Here is a 23,106-nt window from a genome sequence, read left to right as displayed (position 1 = left end):
GTCTGATAGGTTTTCCTGGAAGGTGCTGAGGATTCTCCCTTCTTAAATCAAATGCAAAGCCAGCTCCCACTCCGGGGGCTCCAGTCTTCTAGGAGATGCCCAGCGATTTTATTATTTTAGCAAAAAAGCAATAAATATTTATTGCTAACTTAATACTGTAGATTTATCTTGCAAATAAAAAGCTTGGATCATCCTAAGGACATTTGTAGATCTAGGCAAATGGAGGTGTGATATCCAGAGTAATCTAAGGACACATCACGGCCTATTTCATAATTATCTCCAAATACAGCCCCTGATAAATAAGGCATAGAAAATTGTCACAGCCGTTTTGGGAAATAGCTCACCTTCTCTGGGCTTTCCACTTAGTGAATCAAGCAGGATGCCTTGCTCAGCAGAGGGAACACCATTCCAGTGATTTCCCAATGGGAATCCTGTTTGACAATGTGCACAAGGATCTAAAGGATAGCTTTTCCCTGTTGCAAACTCCCAAGAAGGAGGCATGCTTTGAGTTGTTGCTAAGGAAATCTGCAATTTTTTGGGGGGAGGGGCGAGTTGCTGGAAACCAAGGTTGCCCTGGCTCTGGCAGATACACCTGGGCCTAGCAGCTTAAGGCCCTCTTGCTGTCCAGGTACCCCTATGCCTTGGACTTAGAGTCCACATTAATGAGCCTTCTCCCCACCTCTACCTGAGCCACTTGTACATTCAAGCTCCTAAGCGCCCTGACAGTGGAGAAAGTGAAGTCTGAAGTTGTTGAGTTTTTTTTTTTTTAATATAGAAGACACTTTGCTGCTGAAATGTAAAATCGAATACCATGGTCTTGCATATTTATTTTTCTAGTCTCCCTGTAAAAGAAACAACTTCATAAAAGACAGGGGCTACATTTCTTCTCAAATGGTGAATTTCTTAGAAATAGCAGAGAGTACCCTAGAAAGTGAGCCTTCTCCAGCTGTCGTTTTGTGACTCTAGGAGCATGGCTCCCTTACTCATCCGTGGTGGTGGTGCACTTACTCTGCATTCTACACAGAACTGGTAGAAAGAGCAGCCAAGCTGAAGTGTAGGAAAACATCTTGAAAACTCTTAACGAGTTCTACAAATGCCAGGTGTTCTCCTACTCTGACTCATTTTAATGGTTTTCAAAGGGGGAAAGGGAGAAAGATCAATGTGAGGGAAAATGTTGGGACCTTTTACAGCCCATGAATCTTGCTCTGCTACAACGTGAAGGCACGCTGAACCATGTCCACTGTTAGGTTAGTTGAAGGCTGTTGTTAAAATGAAAATGTCATGGTTATTTATGGTTTAAGGCCTACCTGTTTCCAAATAGGTTTTCAGAAGGCATTAATTTATTGCCAGTATTGTCTGGTATTACTTTGGCATTTGACTAACAGAGGAAGGGAAGAGACGTGGGGGAAATGAGTTTTTAGCGGAACCGAGCTAGGAAGAAACATCTGGGTTTAAACTCCCTTCCCAGAAAGCCAAGTTCTGGACATCCATGGCTGGTCACTGCCAGCACAGGATCCAGGTCTGTGGCTGACAAAAGCTGAGCTGTCACCATCTGCAAGTCCCCCAAAGGGGCAAGGGAATTGAGCAAGAAATCAGAGGAACAGTTGTGTGGAGGAAAGCACTGTCCCCTTCATTTTAGGGACACAGCCAGCTCTAGGCGGCCTCCCTGAAGAAGGACCATACCACCTGCTCACTGAGCTCCTGCTGGGCAGGGCTCCCTCTTGGCATGCTAGAAAGCTCTGGGAAAAGGAAGGAGAGAGTATAAAGGTGAAGCGAAGGCATGGCTGAGCAACGGGAGGTCTCTAAGACTGTAGACAGGGCTCAGGTGTAATGGGGTACAGCAAAGGCTGGGAAGGAAGGAGAGTGCTGGGAAAGGCACTTGGATATGAAGTTACTTGAAGTAAAAGTCCCAATAACTTGACACATCCTGCATCCTTGCAGTGAGCAATTTTTGTACCCTACTCCATCACACATGAACTCTCTGAGCCCTCTGGACAGCCCTCACTTACCAAGACCTCAGCGGCCCAGCTACACTCAGAACTCACTCCACGCTGTCTGTTTTTAGCTTGTCAGCAAGGCAGTTCCTCAAAGCTAAATGGCCAATTCTTGTCTTCATTCAGATCAAACACATTTAAAAACCCAATATTGTACTATACATGCTTAAGATTTAACAACTAATAAAAAATAGCATTTGAATTCCTCAGGTCCCCCCCCCACCCCTTTTAACAATAACAACCAACGATGATGCGCTGTACCTTACTGGAGACCAAAACGCTTTTTATCAAAAAGTGAGTGGGAGAAAAGGAATTAAGGAAATCACGCACCTTAGAAAAGCACTCCCTAAGATAATGAGGAAGGCTAATTCTGAACCTTACAAATTAAGTAACTGCAATTTTTGAAAATCCTTCTACAGTTTGGAATTTATCTTTGGGGCCAATTCTAAGTACAAATGTCACACTGGATTTCTTAACCATGTCAGGCTCTTTATAAAAAAAAATGCCAGTGATTTACCAGGCCCACAGACACAGAAGTCATTTATTTATTTGTTGCTTATTTTAAAGATTTATTTTGGTTAGCACATATAACCTGTACAAAGGGGTTTCATTAGGACATTTTCAAAGTTCCATACAGCTCGCCTGTATTTGCCCTCGGCTACTTTCTTATCCCTGTCATCCCCATATTTCCTTCCCTTTCCCTGTTTCTAGCAGTGTCCCCTTTATTCTTCATTCTGTCCTCTCCGTCTTCTGCATAGCAGAGAGAGAGTGTTTGTGAGACTGACTTGACTCACTAAACTCGACGATCTCCGATGATCTCCATTTCCACTCATTTTCCTACAGATAGCACGATTTTGTTCTTTTTATGGCTGAGTAAACAATACCAACCAAGGTGATCTGACACCTTTGTACCCTTCACCCCTGAAAACAGATGCTCCAAATATCCCAAAACCTAGCAACCGTGAGTATAGTCTTCCTCCTTCTCTGTACCTCTCATCTCATCTGCCTTTCATTGCCCCTTCCTTTTGAAATTTTTAGTATTCTTCAAGCCCCAGTTCAAAGGTCACCTTTCCCGTTAGCCTTTCTGTAGATAGTCTTACAGTGAGTCAGAGGCTGTCTCCTGCTGAGCTCCTGGAAGAATTTTCTGTGTCTCTGACATGGTACCCACCATGGTCTGCTGTTTATCCTTGCTCTGTAAATACCTTTCTTCCATATACACAGGGAGCCACCTGACTCTTCTCTGATGGATCCTTGCACAGTCTCTGGCATGCAGCCAGCATATAACTAAATTTAATTAAGCAAGTTGTGCGCTATACACCACTACTTTCAGAGCTTCTTCAAATTTCAAGTAGAAAATGATTATGTTATTTCATGCACTAGAAGACATACTTCACCTGCTTGTAGTCTCTGGGTCAGAATGGTGCTATTTCATGCTTTAAAAGGTATAATTTACACAAGGAAGTCAATAACTCCCATAGTCCACTACAGTCAAACTTTAATAAGTTGCCACCGCCAACAGTCAACTCATCTGAAGATATTAATGGCAAGCCAACGTGAGTATAATTATTTAGTTCCTGCTAGAAAGATCAACTCCAATATAGCTACTCCATATAATTGGAAACAGTGTGAACTTGATATGTGAGCTCGTCACTGGGTCATTTTCCAGCAGATGGATTCATGTGGTATTCTGTATATGGGTAGACATCATTTTTAAAGGTACCTTCTCCTAAGATTTGTTTTTCTAAAGTATTTTGCTGTCTTAAAAATCAAGCAATTAGTTCCTATAGTTACATTTATAATTATTAAAAGTTGTGATCCCAGACTGGCCTCCAAGACCCTCCATCCATGCATACAATGCTCTGGAAAGAGCATTAGTATATGGCTGGCCCTTTTTCTGATAGGTACACACTGACACACATGCTCTGGATCTTAGGCCTTTATGAAGACAGAAGCTGATCCCTCTGGAGGCCAGACTTCCTTGCATTGAGTCTTGGGGCTCTAATTATTTTTGCTTACACTACCATTTTTGCCCTACATATTTCACCACTCCTATTCACAACCCTTACATCTGGACTGAGGGACCACTGCTTCCGGAAGTCTTCTCCCACACTGATCTCTACTTGCTATAGGATGCTTATCAAACTTAAAATGAATGACCTTCCGTTCACTACACTAAAACACAGTGCCTTGTCTTGATCTTTAGGCTCGTATGTATCTGGTGACCTCAACTAGATTATAACTTCCTCGAGGGCAGAGACTGTGTCTTATATTCTAAAACAATTGCTCTATCTGTTTCAAGAGAAATCTTGGACAGGAAACAGAAATCATGTTTGGGATGCAGGATGGCTGGCAATATTTCTTGCAGTAGAACTTTCTTTGCAGTTTATTAAATGGAGAGAAGAGAAAGATGAAAGGTAATGTGAGTATTCAAGAAGAATAACTGAACAGCAAACGGTGACATGCTGTTCTCCAAGCTGAAGAAACACAGATGGAAAATAGTCATTAATGATAGAGAAAGGTCAAAATCCTGAAAGAACATTTGACCAAAATGGTTAAGATTAATTAGCAATTCATTATGTATGCCCTACCTATTTCTAAAGGATGAGGGCAGTGGTGGGGGAGGGAAGCTGTACCTCTGTTACTCAATTAAGGACCTGAGATATGGCCCAGGACTTTCAGTTGGCTTTAAGTTACTGTGGGCAACTATGCAAAGCACCCCCAGGCTTAAGTGTCACAGGGATGATCCTATCAGCTGCAGTGATCATCAAATGGGGCCTTATATAATATAGAATTGTCAGATTGCTCCACAGATGTTACGAATTCTCCAGAGTCTACAAGACTGAATAAATTCTTACCTAAATAGGATATCTATGCCACCCCCCAAAGTCACAAAAACCCTGAGATCGTACATCATAAAAGTTTGAAGCTGAAATTACCAAACAAGTCTTTCTGTCTGCCAAAGTGGCCAGTAAGAAATGTGTCCCCGGTAGCAGGTTTTGCACAGCCCTGCCCTTTGTGTTTTGAAGCAGGGATTCAAACCTGCATGGCCTCCCCCTCACTTGCAGTCTGGAGATTTTGATCTCTCTCCGTACCATTCCCTTGACTGCTATTCAAGACCCCATTTTTCAGATGAAGAAGCAGCTGCTCAGGGAGGTCAGGGCAATTAGAGTTCTCCCAGATAGAACAAGATGGAGCCAGAGGACAAGAGCAGCAGCCAGATTCCCCTCCCAGCCACAGTAGCACCTGTAATCCATGCTGACATGAAGCCTGGTACATACTGGGCTCTAGACACATGCCAACAAAATGAAGGTGGACCCATCACATGCTGAACCAAAGACTTCCTACAGATTCCTACTTGTGGATACATCAAAGTGCACGTTATTAGTGGCACTGAGGAATCGGGAGGGGCGTGGTAACACCCCAGCCAGGCCCAGTGTATCATCTTACTCCATTCCTCGAACTTCTGTCAGCCCCTGACCAGCCATGGAGTCCTGTCTGCTCAGAGTTTTCTGCCCTCGGGTTCTTTTCAGAAATCTGACAGACCCAATAAAGGCCCAGTGCTGATGGAGACAGCCAGTTCTGCCTTCTCCCAGCAGCCCAGCTCTGCCTCCACTGACACAATGGGGCCGGCTGTAATCACATTACACCCTCGTCTTTCATAATTACCCTCTTTCCCGAGTGACAGAGCATCCCAGCGGCAGAGAGGGGACTATTTTTAAACTAATTCTAACTTGGGGGGGGGGAGGCAGCACGGGGTGGCAAAGCACAAAAAGTGTCATTTTCCCACAGATATGATCCTGGTTTATAAATCACCCCTAGGGATTAAGTGGAGAGTAAGTTTGGCAGGAGCTAGGAAATCTAAGCAAGAGCACTAGCTACCCACCCCTGGGGGAGTGGCCTCTCCCTACCCAACAACCCATATACTCTCCTGTTTTCACCCTGAGGTCCCTCTGCCCACCATCACCTCTGACCAAGGAAAAAGAAAAAGAAGTGGGGAAAAGCCAGAGGCCTGCTGGCTCCTGGCTGCATCTCTTCCCCTTTGTGTGTCTCTCCATCTTTCCTCCACCCCTGTCCCCAACCTCGTCCCTGCTTCTGTGACCAATTCTTTCCCTTCCTTCACCGTGTCTGTGAAAGCGGATGACACATAGAATATTTTTTCTATAACCTTCGAAGATCTTTTCGGTATGAAGAAATGAATCCAGAGAAGGGTGTGAGGGAGGGGCAGGGACTTTAGGGAGTAGAAGAGGCTTGGACCCAGGCAGGGTGACTTGGCCTCCCTGGAGACCTCCCTGGAGACAAGTGAGTACCTCATTAACTCGGCACTAAATCAGCCTTAAGGACGATCCCTTTATCCACCTCGTACAAATTGCCCGAAGACACCTCTAGGACTGGCCATGATAATTATATTGATAAGGAAGCTGGAGCAGAGGAAATTAATCAATAGAAGCACATGATTTCTTGAGTATCAATCTATCGAATTACTGCAACTCTGTCGCACTCTCATTTGTCGGGTCATTGGCTATCTATCATGCTCACAACTGTTAGTGTCTCATTGAGCCTGGGGTGTATTATCTACCCCTCAGGTTTGTGTTTTCTCATCCTACCTATACAATTCCTGCCTGTTTCTCTTGCTAACCAGGTACCTTCCTAATTCCTTTCCTGTCTTCCCTCCTTTGCCTTCTTCCTCTGATTTTCCATCCTTTCCCACTGCTTGAATCTACTAGGCAGCTACAGTGAAATAATGTCACAGATTGAGCAGTTTATAATCAACAGAAATTTATTTCATCCCATTCTAGGGGCCAGGAAGCAGAGACCAAGGTATTGGCCAATCTTGAGTCTATGAGTCCATTACCTGGCTCTTATGAGGTGTCCTCCAGCCATGTCTTTGCATGGTGGAAGAGCTAAGAAGTCTCCCAAGAGGGTCTGTTATAAGATCCCTGATCCTACTTATGGGAACTATGCCCTATGACTTCAAATACCACCTCTTTGGGTGTGAAGCTTTCAACATTAACTTTGTGTGTACAAGGAGGATGCAAACATTCAGACCACAGCATCCTGCCTCCTACTACTGGTTGATATCATGAACTGACCCTCTGGGTTCCAGTTTTAGACTCTTGCTCATTTGTTTGACCACCATCTGACATATATAAAGAAATAAGGAAGAAAGTCATCTTTAAAAATGAGAGATGATGCATCTGGCTTCCATAGGTACCCACCACTTTACACCGAAGGTATGGCATGGTTTTCAGAGCAGGTGAGGCATCTCGAAAGAAAACAAATCTGGCTAATGCAGCATTCTCAGGTACACTGCAATAGGCTGGGTCTTCCTGGAAAATTTTACAAAACTGCCCACCACCATTATTGAAAATGTGGACAAAAATAACCTCCCACATAATGGCCAGCATTCCTGGTAACAATGAGGAGTATAAGACAGAAGTGGAGAATGAAGGCAGGGAAGGGAAGTTTTCAGGGACATAGGAAGAAAAGCCACTTTGAAACAATTATTGACATACGTTTGGAAAAAGCTAAGGGCATATTTGGTGAGCAGGCACTTCATATGCCCTTGTTTCTGCCCTCTTCTGCTGGAGCCGACCTTGGCTAGATCCTTCTCCTCCATCCCCTAGCCCCTTTCTGCCTCATTCTAGAAGAGCATCTTAAGAGGGAAGCAGACATCTGGGGGTTGTGGCACACACCTTTAATCCCAGCGCTCAGGGAGGTAAGGCAGATTGATATGAGTTCAAGGCTAGCCTGGTCTACCAAGAGTCCAGGACAGCCAAGGCTACACAGCAAAACCTTGTCTAGGAAAAAAAAAAAGAGGGAAGCAGACTACCAGTGGTCTGGTCGACTGTGGCTTGTGTGAGGAGGTTCATAGTACAGAAGGAAGCCAGGTCTTACTCTCCGTAACAGCTAGCTAAGCCAGGCTCTTCCTAGGGAGGGCAGGTCTAAAAGCTGCCTCTCTGTCCCTCCTTTAGTAGTGCGTTTACTGGTAGACATTTTTTCCCTGCTGCTTGGGACAAAGTGGAGGCTGGGCACTTATAAATCAAAAGCCATCAGAAAAGCTTTCCCCCAAGGAGGAGAGACTGAAGCAATTTCTAAGGAAACAGCCTGGATTTGTGGAGAAAACATTAAACTAAAAGTCACAGCTGTCAAGAAGCCCTAAATCTGAACCTGAGAGAAGAGAGTATTGATAATATAAGAGCCTCGAGTCTTTTCATGAGAACAGTATGTGGCCGCTAATTAAAGGTGGTGATAGAACAGCAGTGAAGGCTCAGGCTCCGGTCAGCAAGAGCTGAGGCCAGCACCAGCTCTTCTATTCATTAGCCATTCAATCATGGTCAAGTTATTTGGCCTTTTCTGATGCTCATTTTCTCAATTAAAAAACAGAAAATCACCATAGGAGTTTACCTGTTGTCCATAGCAAACTAGAGTGATAGATGTCTTGTTTTCATGTGTGGATACCCCCTTCTGATTGGTTATTTCCCCCAAGCCATACTCAAGCCATAAATAAATCTCAAATAGCCTAAATATCACTTCCCTCTAGCTTACAAATGTTACTGCAAGAATAAATTAAGTAGAACAAGGCAGATGCATAGCTTGTTCCAATTACTATTGGTATTTTTTGTAGGTTGAGTCTTGTCCTCTCACTGTGTCTAGGTTGAATCCCTAGCCAACAACATCTCCAAATGTGGCCCTACTTGGAAGTAAGCTCATTAAAGATACAGATAGCTACTTTAAGACAAGGTCAAGCTAGAGTAGGTTGGGGTCTCAGTCTGGCATGCATCTCAGATGGCCTTGCGAAGGCTCTGGTATGCAGGCGGATGGGTTGTGCTGATATATCTACTAGGTAAGAAGTGCTAAGGTGTGCAAATCATTAGCTGATGCTCAGAGAGAGGTGTGAACAGAGTCCCTCAGAGCTCTGGAGACGAGACAACCTTGAGGATAACTTGATTTTGAAGTGCGTCTGTTTTAAGCTGCCATTTATGGGATTTTGTTATGGAAACTCTAAGAAACAGGCATGATTGTGGTAATGGGCAAATTCTGGAAAACCCACTAAAACTATGAGCTTGTAAAATGCCAGGAAAATGTTTAACATTGACTTTAGTCCTGTTTAGTCTCCTCTTATGAATGAAAACCCTTCTTCAGCATTCTCACAAAGGAGTATTTGACCTATACCTGGATACCTCCAGTGACCAGGCATGTACTGCCTGCTATCAACAGACACTAGCTCACCCTAATAGGAAAGCTATTGTTTATACATGGGAACTGCCTCTTGTGCCCTTGAACCATGTAAAGGTCTGATCCCTTAGCACCAGGCAGCCCTTTTAACATACTCATTGAACTAATCATATTCTGAATATCAGTTTCAGCAAATATAGTTCTAGGATGAACTTCAACTTCTTCTTCTTCTTCTTCTTCTTCTTCTTCTTCTTCTTCTTCTTCTTCTCCTCCTCCTCCTCCTCCTCCTCCTCCTCCTCCATCCTCCTCTTCATCTCTCTTCCTCTTTTCTTCCTCTTCTTCTTCTTTTCTTCCTCTTCTCTTTCTCTTCTCTTCTCTTCTCTTCTCTTCTCTTCTCTTCTCTCCAAACCTAGAAAGTAATCTATTAAGATCCATGCCCATGTTATTGCTGGGTACACTAAGTTATGTGTGAGAAAAATCATTCCCAAAAGATGTGCTTCAAAAACTATAAGATATGTTGCAATTAGACAGGAGAAAAGGTCTCTGTTTCATGCAATCCCTTATTGACCCAGAGTGACAGAACTGCCATCATCTTATACACAGCCTGTCATCACAGAAGGGAAAATCTCTGAGCATGTGTCCTCTGAGTAACTGGATGACTCAGCCTGGAAGGGACACTGACCATTTCCTCTAATGGCAAGAACAAGAGATGTGCTCTCATATATCCAAAGGAAGGGTAGAAAATCTAGTCTTATTGTGTGCCTGAAAGCCAGACCAAAAATATTTGGCAAACAGCACCAAGAGTCCCAACCTTCTTGGGGTCACTCTCCCTGCTACAGGGCTGCCCTGTAATCTTCCTTTCTAGACACCTTGCATGCTCCTTCATGGTCATGATGTTTGTGTTTTTCACCTCTCTGAAGCTGGGAGTTTGTCAAGGAATGGGGTCATGTCATAACAAATGTGTGACATGGGAAACATTTGAGAACAGTGACCATTATCTACAGGGAAGAGCAAACAAAGCCCTGTTCATGTTTTACAGAGCCTCTCCATACCCTCTCCCTTACCCCACCCCAGACATCCTGAGATCTAACCCTGCCCCTGCATTTGCTGTTCCCCAATGTTTGGGCTGTACATCTCCTCTCTTTTGCTAAACACTCTACTACAGTTCTGTAAAGTATCTTCTCAGCCGTGGTCTGATCAGAAAAGTCTTTCCAGATACTAGTCTATAAATATGACTGTGAATTCTTAACTCAAAAACTCCTTTCATCGATTTTTTTCTCTCCACAATGGCTATCTCTTTCTGACTGAAACTAATATAGACACATGTATCATGTGACAAGTAATTTATTTCTATATATAATACTAAGTTTGGCATTTACTTACATGATTCCCTTACAAGCCACTCTTCCAATCCCATACATATGGATGTAATTTCATAAACACAGGGCAAGGATCTAATAGCAACTCAATAAATATCTGTCAAATGAATAAGTGATAAAATAACATGAATTTCCCATGTTCTCACCTTTCTGAACAAAATGCTAAATTTTTCTCCCTCAAATGACAAGATTTGCATTCTTTCAACATGATGATCACCTAGAAATGTTCAATTATTGGTGCAGTAAGATCAGACAAGCCCCTTGTTTATTTTTCATCCTGTATTTAAATTAATAAAGCCTAAATTTAAAAATAGATTTGGGCTTACAAAAATTACACAGCTGAGCTACCTACATAAGCTTACTTATTGACTAAAATATTGACCATTTTCTCATACAAAATTCTAACTTCCCCTTTTTCTACAAATTGTATTGGTTGTTTTGGACCTACACATAGAATCTAGCATCTTTCTTCCTCACAATTTCCCTACCACCGGTTCTTCTTTTCATTTATAATATCATTAATTCTTTTATTTATTTCCTATCCACAATTGGCAAAACAGCTAGAGTATTATGTAACAATTTCACAATCTCCATGAGAAAATATTATTCAGCAATATGAATTGGGTAATTAAGAAAGATAGCAAGGCCTTGTATATATGTGAAGGACTATTGACAGAGCCACTTTGACAGTTTGTCATGACAGAAGCATAGACATGACATCCAAGGATGTAATATCTAGAGTAACTAAAAATGGGAGGACAAGTGTAGCCAAAGATTAGAGGGGTTTGGGTAGCACTTATAGCTATGGGATCAATTTAGTTTAGACGTGTCAGTCCATGTATCCCGAAGGTAGATTTACTTTATCTAGATGTAACCAAAGGATTGGCATCTCTCACAGCATTTCTGAGACTTCATCATTGCTCAGGGATAAACTATGAGTTGGGATTTCCTGATGCCAACTAGTAAGACATTTTACATGCCTCTGAAAATTCAGGTTAGTCTTTAAATAGGAGAAGAAGCAAATGGCCTGAAAACAGTATTTATTTATTTAAGCCAATGTTAGGTACTGAATAAGAATTATATAGACAATGGTAGAACCATCACTCTAATCTTATAAAGTTGGGACCATTATTTATCTCCACTCTACAGATAGCAAAGCTGAAAGAGAGGTTAAGTGGTCTTCCCATAGATAAATATTTATGGGGATGAAGTTTAAGCCCAGACTGCCTGGCAGTCTCAGGAGCACTGGTCTGCCCTGCTTCCTTTCCATATTAGAAACAGAAACTTAAAATAATACAATGTATAACATAAGAGCTGAGTAATAAGATATGATTTCTATGCTAGTCACTAATACCGGTTATTCCTAATTCAATGAAGTCTTAGACATTGTCCAGAGTTGAAATTGAACAGAACAGTAAGTAACTTAGGGTTAATGGAGAGAGATTAAATGAATTGGAGAATGGTTCAACCTTTTGCTCACTGAGCATTTACTCATTAAATCATCAATTTATTCATTCTTTCATGCATCTGCCCACTCATTCATCCAACAACTAAATACTGAGTGCTTTCACGTCCTAAACATATAGCCATATGATGCAGATAAGACATGGTCTGACTCAAATCAACTTATCAAGCCATGTAGGAAAATCAGGCATAGGGACTCATGGCCTAGCATGGTAAGTACTACAAGAAGGGACTCACAGAAGAATGTGGGGGACAGGACAGGAAGGAATTATGAGAGAAGAATGCTTCATGGGAGAAAAAGCAGAAGCAGTGAACCACACCCAGGCAAAATTTCTAACTTTAGTATTCCTTAGAAAGTTCTAGAATGTACCATTTCCATAAACGACAAGGGGAAAAAATGAACTGGAACATTTTCTTTAAAAAAAAAAAAAGGCGGGGGGGGGGGGGTCTCACATATCCCAGGCTGATCTTAAACTTGCTATGCAGGAGAGTCTGGTTTTGAACTCCTAATCTTCCTGCCTCTACTTCCCATATACTAGCAATAAAAATGTGTGCCAAGTTTGAACACGTGTTTTTAAGAAGGCATTGAAGCATAGTCATTAAGAACACAGGTGTGGGATCAGTCTGGCCAGTTTTCACATCTCAACCCTTCTAGGTTATAAGATGAGTATCATCCTAAGAATCTCCTAGGGGTTGAATAAGATCATGTGTGCATGCTAAGCACCATCTATGCCCTGTGCACAACAACTGAGTAGTAACTGACATTCACCACCATCTTCTCAGGCTCAGAGTTTCAGCTACTTGGCTCCTAGCTCCTTAATCTTCTTAGTAGTTCTGACTTTACTTGAGACCAAAGTATCTAAGTCTCTTTTTTCTTTTACACAGGGAATAGAAAGGAAATATATTTTTTGTAAAACTGATTTTTATTCCTGTGGATTTATTACACTGCATGGTTCTTGGTGACTAGGTAGCCAACAAAGGAGCTAATTCATTATTTTAGCAATTTAAACAGGACCTCGGAAGAAAGGCACCCTGTGGTCACAGAACTCAGGGACTATACTAATGAGAAGATTAAAACAAAGTGCGGCTCACCACGTCCCAGATAAATTACAAATGTACCCAAGGATAATTAACAATCACAAACTGCCTGGAACGTCATTATTTGGCTGGTTGGTTACTGTAAAATCAACCTGTATTTGAATAGGTGAGCTTAAGGGATGGATAAGTTATTTGACATGGTCATTTTGGTCCCTTCATAACTATTTGAGGATGCATGGGAGTGCCCCAAAGTTTCTATTGTCCACCTAATCCTAATCCTCATTTAGAAGTAAAGAGAAGCTTTGAGCTCTCCTCAGTGGAAGATGCTATCCACAGAGCCTCTACTCCTGTTCTAGATTTTCCTTGTACACTGTGGGGACAGATGACTGTATTCTGTGCCTAAATGACTATGTTAGCCTGACATCTCAGTGCTGTGACAAAAGACCAGAAAATACAACTTGAGGAAGGAAGGACATTTCTGACTCATTCCAAAGGGTTCAGTCCATCATGGCAGACAGATGAGGCAGAGCAAAGCTGCTCACTTCATGGTGGCTGGGAAGCCAAGACAAGGCAGAAATGTCTGGAGACATGGTTCAGCCCCGTCTTAGTCACTGTTCTATGTCATGGTGAAGAGACACCATGACCAAGGCAACTGTTATACAAGAAAGAATTTAGTTGGGGGCTTGCTTATAGTTTTAGAGGCTTAGTTCATTATCATCATAACAGGGAATATGACCGCAGGCAAATAGGTGCTGGAGCAGTAGTTGACCACTACATCCTGATCCATAGGCAGAGAGGAGGAGAGGGAGGGAGGGAGGGAGGGAGAGGGGGGGGGGACTCTGAGCCTGGCATAGACTTTTGAAACCTCAAAGCCCACCCCCAGTGACACACTTCTTCCAACAAGGCCACTCTTCCTAACCCTTCCAACATTTTCAAATGATCCCATGCCTTGATGACTAAATATATGAGACTACGGGGCCATTCTTATTCAAACCATCACAAACTTCAAAGTAGTGCCCTGCTCCTTCCAACCATGTAATGCTGTGAATGTATGCATCCATCAATGGATTAATCTACTGATGAAATCAATAGATTATGATCCTTCATGATCCAATGCTCAAATACCCTCCGGCTGTCAACCAAGCTTTGGGAGGGGACCATTTGAAATTCAAGCCATTGCAATACCATTATGTAGAAGTGCTGTCCATTACAGAGAGTCCAGTCTGTAAGAGAACAAAGGCCCAGCTTTCTGACTTAAAACCATTGCCTCTGCCCAATTTCCCCCTCAGCCCCAGAGAACTTCTGCCTATGTGTGCTCTAGCTTTACAGAGAGCCATGGTGCCCAGGTACAGGTTTCAGAGGTCACCGGAAGCCTTGTGCTCTCTTGCAGATTCCCTTAACTCCGTGCTGACTACTACAGCGAGCTCTTGAACCAACCTCTGGCTGAGAAGATGGGGATTGATGGAGAAACCGTAGTCTTGAAGAACATGCTCATTGGGGTAAACCTGATCCTGTTGGGATCCATGCTCAAGCCTTCTGAGTGTCGGCTGGAGGTGACCACAGAAAGGGTCCAGAGACAAACTGTGGAGGAGGAAGGAGGGGCTTCCAGCTACAACACATCCAGCAAGGAACAGCCTATGGTCTTCAACCATGTATATAACATCAACGTACCACTGGAAAGCCTCTGCTCCTCGGGGCTGGAGGCCTCAGCCGAGCAGGAAGTGAGTGCCGAAGATGACACCCTGGCAGAATACACAGGCCAAACCTCAGACCATGAAAGTCAGGTCACGTTCACCCACAGGATCAACCTCCCCAAAAAAGCCTGCCCATGTGCAAGCTCTGCCCAGGTGCTTCAGGAACTGCTGAGCCGGATCGAGATGTTGGAGAGGGAGGTGTCGTTGCTGCGAGACCAGTGCAGCACCAACTGCTGTCAGGAAAGCGCTGCCACAGGTAGAGTCTGAAGAACTTGCAGCCTGGTCCCTGGTGGATAAGGAGAGAGCTGAGCCAAGAGGGAGGTGGGATGAGAGGAAGAAAAACCCAGCATCTCTTCACAGGGTCAAAGAAAAAACATGGCCAGTACATAGCTCCCGGTTAATGTGTCATCTGTAAGATCTAAATGCAGCCATCCCCTGGGGATTTGGTTCAGGAATTCTCAACATCGCTTAGCCAGTTCAAAATATATTAACCTGATTTTGGGGGCATGAGTCAGGTAATGATACATCGGCTCAGCACAGCAACTTTGATGGCAGACAGGGAATTTGATGTCTGTCTTCATTCATCTTTGGTTTTCACAGGCTGTTGAGTTGATATCTGTTCATGTTAACCTCACTGAAGAGAGAATGTGGTGCCCTGTTCATTCACTCACAGCCTTTCTCCCACCCGAGTAAATGGTAGTCATTAGGGTCTCAGAGGACCTGTCCCCACCTTCTCAAGCAGGATGGAAGGTTTATCCTGATCCACTCTGTGAACACACACACATACACACACACATCACACACACATACATACACATCACACACACCACACACACACATACACACACACACCACACACACACACACACACCACACACACATACACACACCACACACACACACGCACACACCACACACACACACCCACACACACAGTATCCTTTTTCCAAAAGGCTGACTGGTCAGTAGATTGGCTTCTGTCTCTGTACATCTGCTTCTCACTATACGATGTGATCAAGACATCAGAGTCAGACTTTGAGTTCAGAACTGCTCTGCTGCTTCCGGCTTGTGACTTAAGCAAGCCATATAGCCCATGCTTTTCCTTCCTCATCTACAAATAGTGACATACTAGAGCAATAAGCAGCTATTAGCTATTAACTCACCTAGTCTGATGAGAGCATGAGTCCAAGCAAACATCATATAAGCAGCATGTACCATTAGCTAGCCCCATCCAGCCTTGCACCCCGCTTTCACCATCCAAAGGATCCCACAGACTCATGTAGTTCAGGCCCTGGATGACAAGGAAGAAGCATCTTCAGTGTAAGTGTTTACCTCTGCAGGAACCTGAATCACTCTTCCTGGAACATTGCATAACTACACTCTGGCTCAGCCACATTCCTTCCTGATCCCCCCTCCCCCACCCAACCCACTATAGAAAGTTTCTTCTGGAAACAGTTTTTAATAAGTAACTTCTAGGCAACCTAATCTAAGACATTTTGAAGGTGATCCGTCAGAGGAAAATGGCCTAGATCCTATCCATATTTACCCACAGTGCTGTATGAGGCATAGACCACTGCAATGGGAGAAAATACTTATCACATTGAATTTGCACTAAACTATGTTGTAGTTCATTCTCAGCAGCACCAGGGTGATCAAGGGGTGAGCATTGCTTTCGGCTCACCCCTCCCCAGTACCATTTATGAGAGGCCACTGCTGCCCTTTGACCTTCTCCTTGGCCGTTCTAGGACAACTGGATTATGTTCCTCACTGCAGCGGCCATGGCAACTTCAGCTTCGAGTCCTGTGGCTGCATCTGCAACGAAGGCTGGTTTGGCAGGAACTGCTCAGAGCCCTACTGCCCGCTGGGCTGCTCCAGTCGAGGTGTCTGTGTCGATGGCCAGTGCATCTGTGACAGCGAATACAGCGGAGATGACTGTTCCGAGCTTCGGTGCCCAACAGACTGCAGTTCCCGAGGGCTCTGTGTGGATGGGGAATGTGTCTGTGAGGAGCCTTACACAGGCGAGGACTGCGGGGAGCTGCGCTGCCCTGGGGACTGTTCAGGGAAGGGGCAGTGCGCCAATGGTACCTGCCTGTGCCAAGAGGGCTATGCTGGTGAGGACTGCAGCCAGCGACGATGTCTGAATGCCTGCAGTGGGCGAGGACACTGCCAGGAGGGACTCTGCATCTGTGAGGAGGGTTATGAAGGCCCTGACTGCTCAGCAGGTAGGAAGGGGAACACTCTGGGGCTAGCTCCAGTTGGTTGGGGAGGAATGTCTCGGGGGTGGGTGGGAGGGTGTGTAAAATAATTCCCAGTTAAATTCTACTGTCCTTAAGGCAGGATGGCTGGTCTATTAGCCCAAATAACACAAAAACAGTGAGGTGCGTTATAAAGAGGTTTATTTAGTATCATAGTTTGGAAGGTCAAGTTGAAGCAGCTATGTCCAGCGATAGCCTTCTTGCCGGCAGAGTGCCAAAGTAGTACAAGGCATCATACGACATCTCCTTTTTGAGCTACTAGGCTTCAATCACAGGGTCCAATCTGATGACCTAGCTAGTCTGAATCACTTCCCAGTGACTCTATCTCATCAGATCAAGTGTTTACTCCTTTTAATAACTCAGAATGGGCATCACATTTTAACTGCTGAAGCCTAGAGGGACATACACAAACGATGTTCAGATCACAGCAGGCAGAAAAATGTCGTGGGAACATGCTGGATAAGGTTGGTCTTTAACAAATGAGAATCCATGAGTTGTACCTTGTTTAAAAGTATCTCCCTCACCCATTACTGTATGTCAACATGCTACGTCATTGCTTGAGGGAGGATGGCCCCAGTTCCCTGTTTATCTGGTTAGCTTACAGATTGCAGGATCAGATTAATTTATGAAATTACCAAGAAGCTGACATTCTAACAATTAGTATAGAATATTAAACAGATATGACTCATTTTGTTCCAGATGATTATAGCCACAAACAGGAACCAACCATATGCAGCATACGTTGTAGATAACGATAGAACAGTTGTGTCCTGCCATGCTGTTCAAAAGCCTAAATCTAACAAACAGGGAGATGGCAGTATTTCATGGGGCTAGTGGTGATTTTTATGATTTTCCCCAAAATCATTATTCCCATTGTTTTTCTATTGTTCATCCTCTTCCAACTAAATCAGTGACTATTGCTTATATGTTTGTGCTGTTACGAGTATAGATTAAGTAACTGATCCTTTCTGTCATGAGCTCAGAACACCTCCTGGGAATGTTTTCAACAAATAAAAAAATAACATTTAAAGCTTACTAATTGAGCAATTCTAGTAATTTCTAAGAGACAAATCCTAGGAAGCTAGCTACCATGGCTTTCTGTTATTCAGCATCTGCACATGTGGCTTCAAATTAAACCCTTATACTGGGTTAATGGCAACAAAAGGGGGACAAGAGCTCACTGCTTAGGAAGAAAATAGCTTTTTAAAAAATTTTTCTAAGTTACATTTCTCCTATATTCACTTACTTAATCTAGCCTTTCAATTCTGTTTACCGGATTGAAAGTCCTTTCTAAAAGTATAGTCATTAGACCAAGTATTCCATGTCAAAACTAAAGCAGGAAGTTAGCCCTCAGTCTGGTCTGGTCCTGGGTCTGAAGCACTCACTAGGACAATTGCTGCGAACCCAAAGCTTAGCTCCCAGAGAGGCTCCCAGAGGTCCCAGCCAGAGGACGCCAAGGGTCACCTTGCATCAAGCTGTTTTAATGCTGGTCTACAGCACACGTGTTTCCTAATACAACTAAGTCTGAGAATCTGAATATACTTGTCATGTTCTAGGCATGCATTTCCACAGGCTCAGGTCTATTTGTAAAAGAAAACAAACTTGATCTGATGCTGTGTTCAAACTGAACTGGAGATGCCATCGGGCAAGACTCAGCAGCTGTTCGTACAGTGACATCTGGGTCAAGTCCGAAGCTAGCATCCATACTACCTTGGACATAACCACTCTGTGCTGTTTGGGGAAGACTTCTGCAAACCCAGATAAATTTTCTTTACTGGTTCAAGGCCCATGAGGGAAGACAGTTGCATAATCTCCATCTGTTTCTATAGCAACCCTGGAGCCACCTCTCAATGCAGGAGGTGCTCCTCTTAATGCCTGCCTTTAAAACCAAATGCCACAGGTCTCTTCCAGAAAGGGATGTGTGTCATTATCTAAAGTGCTACTTTGCTAGCTCTTTGTGAAGAGCACGTAGGAGTGGGGCGTATTTACTCACTGTTTGACATTTTTGGCCAGGCGTACACAAGACAGCTCCCAGGAGTGCACGGAGACAGAGGGCAGAAGTGTCAGAAAGGTGAAAGCATGGACAGTCACAAAGTAGACTTCCTTGTAGGTCCCTATTTTTCTTTGGCAGGACATGAAGAATAGCTGCCCACCGTGTAGATTTCATTACAAGGCCCCCTGTCACCCAGCATCCAGACAATTGACTAGTTGACAGCAAGGCCATCCCAGTTGACTCCCAGCCTTGATCTCTGCACATTGTATGCCAATGAGTCTTTCTACCTTGTCCTCTGCCCATGTAAAGATAATACAAGCTCGTAAGTTTGTAAGTTCGTGTCCTTAAAACAAGGTTTAGAAAAAAGCTGCTTTGAGCTTCTTCTGTTACAGATTTGAAAAGAAGCAGTCAGATACAGGTTTTACCCAGAACCAAGAACTCATTAAGAACAGAGTAAGAATGAGAACTTTGTCCATCCACCAACTCCCAGCAGTCTCTAAACCTCTTTGAGATGCTAAACTAAACAGAGTTGAAAAATAAAAGCATTGTCATCAAACACACAAGTAGCCTTTTGACATAAATGCTGAGGCCAGAAAATGAGTTTTATTTTGTTGTTGTTGTTGTTGTTGTTGTTTCAATGAGAAACACCTAGAGTCCTTTGTGAAACACCTGGAGTCTTTACCATGTTGGTGGTTAATGCAGGAGCTGGTGAGTGAGCTGCTGAAAGCTCTCTAAGAGTGAGCAGGACATAGTTCCCTGGGATTCGGTGAGATGTGTGGGAATTTATCAACATCATTGTTCAGCTCTGTTGAGACAAGCTGCCCGACCTCTGGCTCTTGGAACCACTTATTCTACAGAGCAAAAACGCAGCCTGGGTGACTCAAGATCTGAAAAGGAAATGGCAAGGCTGCTTTTTAAATAAACAGGCCTGGATCCTCCAGCCAGTCTCTTCCTTTCCAGCCCTTGGCTTTTCCACAAGTCTCAAAACGAAAGCTGCAAAGAGAGTTAGACTGCAACTGCTTGGCACTCACCACACATCCATTGCATGCATTGTTTTTGTAGCTTGTTTTATCGTTCAGTGTCGTTTGTTTGGTAGTGACTGCTGTCACCTTCATTGGCCTATAATTCCCCAGAGTGCTTCTGACACAGAAAACAGCAGACACTGTTCTCTCAGTCCGATGCAAAGGCAGTGTTAACTGCCAAGGATGCTGAGGATGACAGTTTCTCTGCATCTCTTCTTTGCTTTAAGATTTCAAATGCCCTGTGTAGATCACCCACTAATGTCTAGTCCCACAGGCCCCAAGAGTTGCCAGTGACTTGGAATTTGGAATGACCACTTCTGCCTCTGACAGGAAGAGGTCTGTCAGTAAGTCTCAGAGTAAAGGTATTGACTCACCGGAGGCAGTGTGAGAAAAAACTCTGTTGAACACAAGTCTAAGTCATTTGGACTGTTCCTCATGGCGCTTCTTTACACTTCTAGAAGGGCTGTGCGTAAACAAAAGAAGACAGTGCGTGCAATGTGTAGTAGACAGTCCAGACTTTGAGAGGTGGTTCTCCTGTGCCTCGGTGTCTGGATTTTGACACATCCCTCCACTCAGCCCTCTCCTGTGATGTTAGATTAATCTACCTACCCTAACCACCTGCCCAGGCTGCTAAAAAGGGATTTTTTAAAAAAATTCATTAAATGGTTGGTATATCTGACATACTTTATAATTGAAATGTTGACATTTTCTCTAGTCGTTGTACCCAGGGTTCAAATTCTCGCGTCTGTGTTTGCTTTTTGTGTACCTCACTTTCCTAGTAGAGGCTGAAACAGGAGAACCCAGGGTAAAGTGATGACCATTTTGCCTGGCACATAAAAAATACCAAAAAAATAAATAAATAAATAAATAAATAAAGTAAAAATAAAAAAAGCCAAACAGTGGCAGGTTCTCAGTTAGTTCACTTTAGCATTTATAATGTCAGAGGCATAAACAGTGCATTTAAAAGTTTAATTAAATTTTATTTACACATTTTTTTTTGTTTTGAAAGTTTGTTTCAGCCAGTTGTGGTGGCTCATGCCAGGAGGATTTGCTGAAAGTTTGTTTAGAGTAAATCTTAAGGCATGTGTGGGAATAATGGTGCAGAACTATAATCTCAGCAATTAGGGGACTGGGGTGAGGCTGGAGGATTATATGTTCCAGCATAGCCTGGGCTACGTTGTGAGAACAAAAATAAATAAATTAATTAATAAGAAAGTATAGACTTCCTGTTTCAGATAAGGTTTCCCCTCTTCATTCTGAAGAAACTTTATTTTCTCAACTGTTTTATGCAGAGAATGGTTTGGGGCAAAACTAAATATAGACCGATGATATTATTCTTTCTCTTGAATCTTAAATCAGTTAAAGGGCTCCTTGGTTCTCTTAGCCAAACACTTGAGGTTTCCTGGTTGAGCACAAGGAGCACATTCTCCTCCGCCTCTCATGTCCCTGTGAAAAGCACCTGGCCTGGCCCTGTTTGTTTGTAAAGGTGAAAGCGTGAGATAACCCAGAGAGAAATTCAAAACCAACGACAACTCTTAACCCAATGGGAACCTCTACCACATACAAACATGGAAGTTAATTACGATCACTTAAATCTTGGCTTGATCTTTGCTGTAATCTATGAGCAGGTCCAATTATAAACACTAGAGTTAGCTTTCTAATTAGTCTTAAAGGTTCAATGATTTGATGTCCATCCTATGGTGAATCCTTACTTCCCAGGGGAGCTGCACAAGAGAGGCTATTTCAATATGGTTTAACCTTTGGCAACTCTGAACAGCATTTGCAAAGCTCGACAAGTAAGAAAAGCAAAGCACTCAAGAACACTTTCTGGTCAACCTCTCCAAGGTCAAGGCTAATGAAAATTAGTTTGAAACAGTTATATCTGCTTCAGGGCTTAAATGCCATCCTTTTAAAGGGGCGAATGTTATAATAAAGGATACTGAGCATTTTCATTAGGCCATGAGATGTAGGACATGCTGTTTTGGCTTCATATAATTTGTAAGAAAAACAGGAATTAGTCTTTATTTCCACTTGCTAAACCAGAACTGGCTGTCAGGACAGTCTGACGGCAGCAATTTATTAAACCGCCAAAGTGCTTAGCTGGTGGTGTGCTATGAAAAATCCAACAACTGGCTCTCTGAAGGAAAACAAACAAGTAAGCCCTTATTTGTAGCCTTTGCATATTTCCATGGTATAAACACCTCCATGGCCTGTTTCAAGCTACTTGTGTGACATTAGTAATCATGGAGTTGGGAACAGAATGCAACTATGTAGTACTTCTACCAGAGATGGAACACACCAAAATCACCTAAAAGGCATGGTTAATTATAAAATGCAGAGAAATTATTATTAAAGTGATGGGTCTTAAAGAATTACCTTTTAGATGCAATTTGCCTAATTACCATTTCACAGTATTTCCCCTTTAACAATGACAATACCTGTGAACAGTCAGGAAGAATGCCTGAAAATTTGGCAGTCAGCCTTCACAAGACAGTAGAGACCAGCTCCCACATCATACTCCTTTATGGCCTGTGGAACTTGGCATTTTCAGTAGAGAACCAAGCCATGGAGCCTAACAGAACTCCAGACAAGGAATTAGGGGGTGAAATGTGAGCAAGAAAGTTGAGTCCAGGCTGGGAAAGGCAATCCTCTGAGCTCACGCTATCTATGTATTGCCTCCTGGTAGTTGCCCCTCCAGAGGACTTGCGAGTGGCTGGTATCAGCGACAGGTCCATTGAGCTGGAATGGGACGGGCCGATGGCAGTGACGGAATATGTGATCTCTTACCAGCCGACGGCCCTGGGGGGCCTTCAGCTCCAACAGCGCGTGCCTGGAGATTGGAGTGGTGTCAGCATCACGGAGCTGGAGCCAGGTCTCACCTACAACATCAGCGTCTATGCTGTCATTAGCAACATCCTCAGCCTTCCCATCACTGCCAAGGTGGCCACTCGTACGTACCATTTCCCCGTCCTGCTTCATTTTTATTTTCTCCTACATGAGACCATGGGCATTCATGATAGTAGTGTCTTTTCTTAATTCTTGAGGGATGCCTGCAATAGTTTGGCTCTTGGGGGTAAGGGCTTCAGATGTG

At 43.4% G+C, this 23,106-nt stretch overlaps 1 protein-coding gene and 1 long non-coding RNA gene across 6 annotated transcripts in view; one reads left to right on the top strand and one right to left on the bottom strand.

Annotated features, from left to right (window-relative positions):
- Positions 1-23,106, top strand: part of TNR (tenascin R) — a 510,704-nt gene that overhangs the window by 416,283 nt on the left and 71,315 nt on the right. For 3 of the 4 annotated variants that reach the window (XM_084779764.1, XM_084779763.1, XM_084779765.1), the window contains 3 exons: positions 14,442-15,001; positions 16,491-16,967; positions 22,702-22,965. In XM_084779764.1, the coding sequence (XP_084635890.1) occupies positions 14,503-15,001; positions 16,491-16,967; positions 22,702-22,965 (1,240 nt within the window). In that variant the 5' untranslated portion in view covers positions 14,442-14,502. Of the gene's footprint in view, positions 1-14,441; positions 15,002-16,490; positions 16,968-22,701; positions 22,966-23,106 lie in introns of those variants that run through there. The other variant, XM_084779766.1, reaches the window with a different exon arrangement.
- On the bottom strand, positions 14,911-16,509 carry LOC311596412. 2 transcript variants are annotated; one of them, XR_014778826.1, is made up of 4 exons: positions 16,440-16,509; positions 15,909-16,036; positions 15,238-15,379; positions 14,911-15,031 (listed from the first exon to the last, which is right to left on the bottom strand). It is a non-coding gene; the product is annotated as an uncharacterized lncRNA (long non-coding RNA). The 2 variants fall into 2 exon arrangements; XR_014778827.1 differs by lacking the exon at positions 16,440-16,509 and having other exon boundaries at positions 15,909-16,055.

This window comes from Acomys minous (genome assembly GCF_964271855.1).
Source record: "Acomys minous genome assembly, chromosome: 1".
Lineage (NCBI taxonomy): Eukaryota > Metazoa > Chordata > Mammalia > Rodentia > Muridae > Acomys > Acomys minous.
This window is presented reverse-complemented; position numbering and strand designations above follow the sequence as displayed.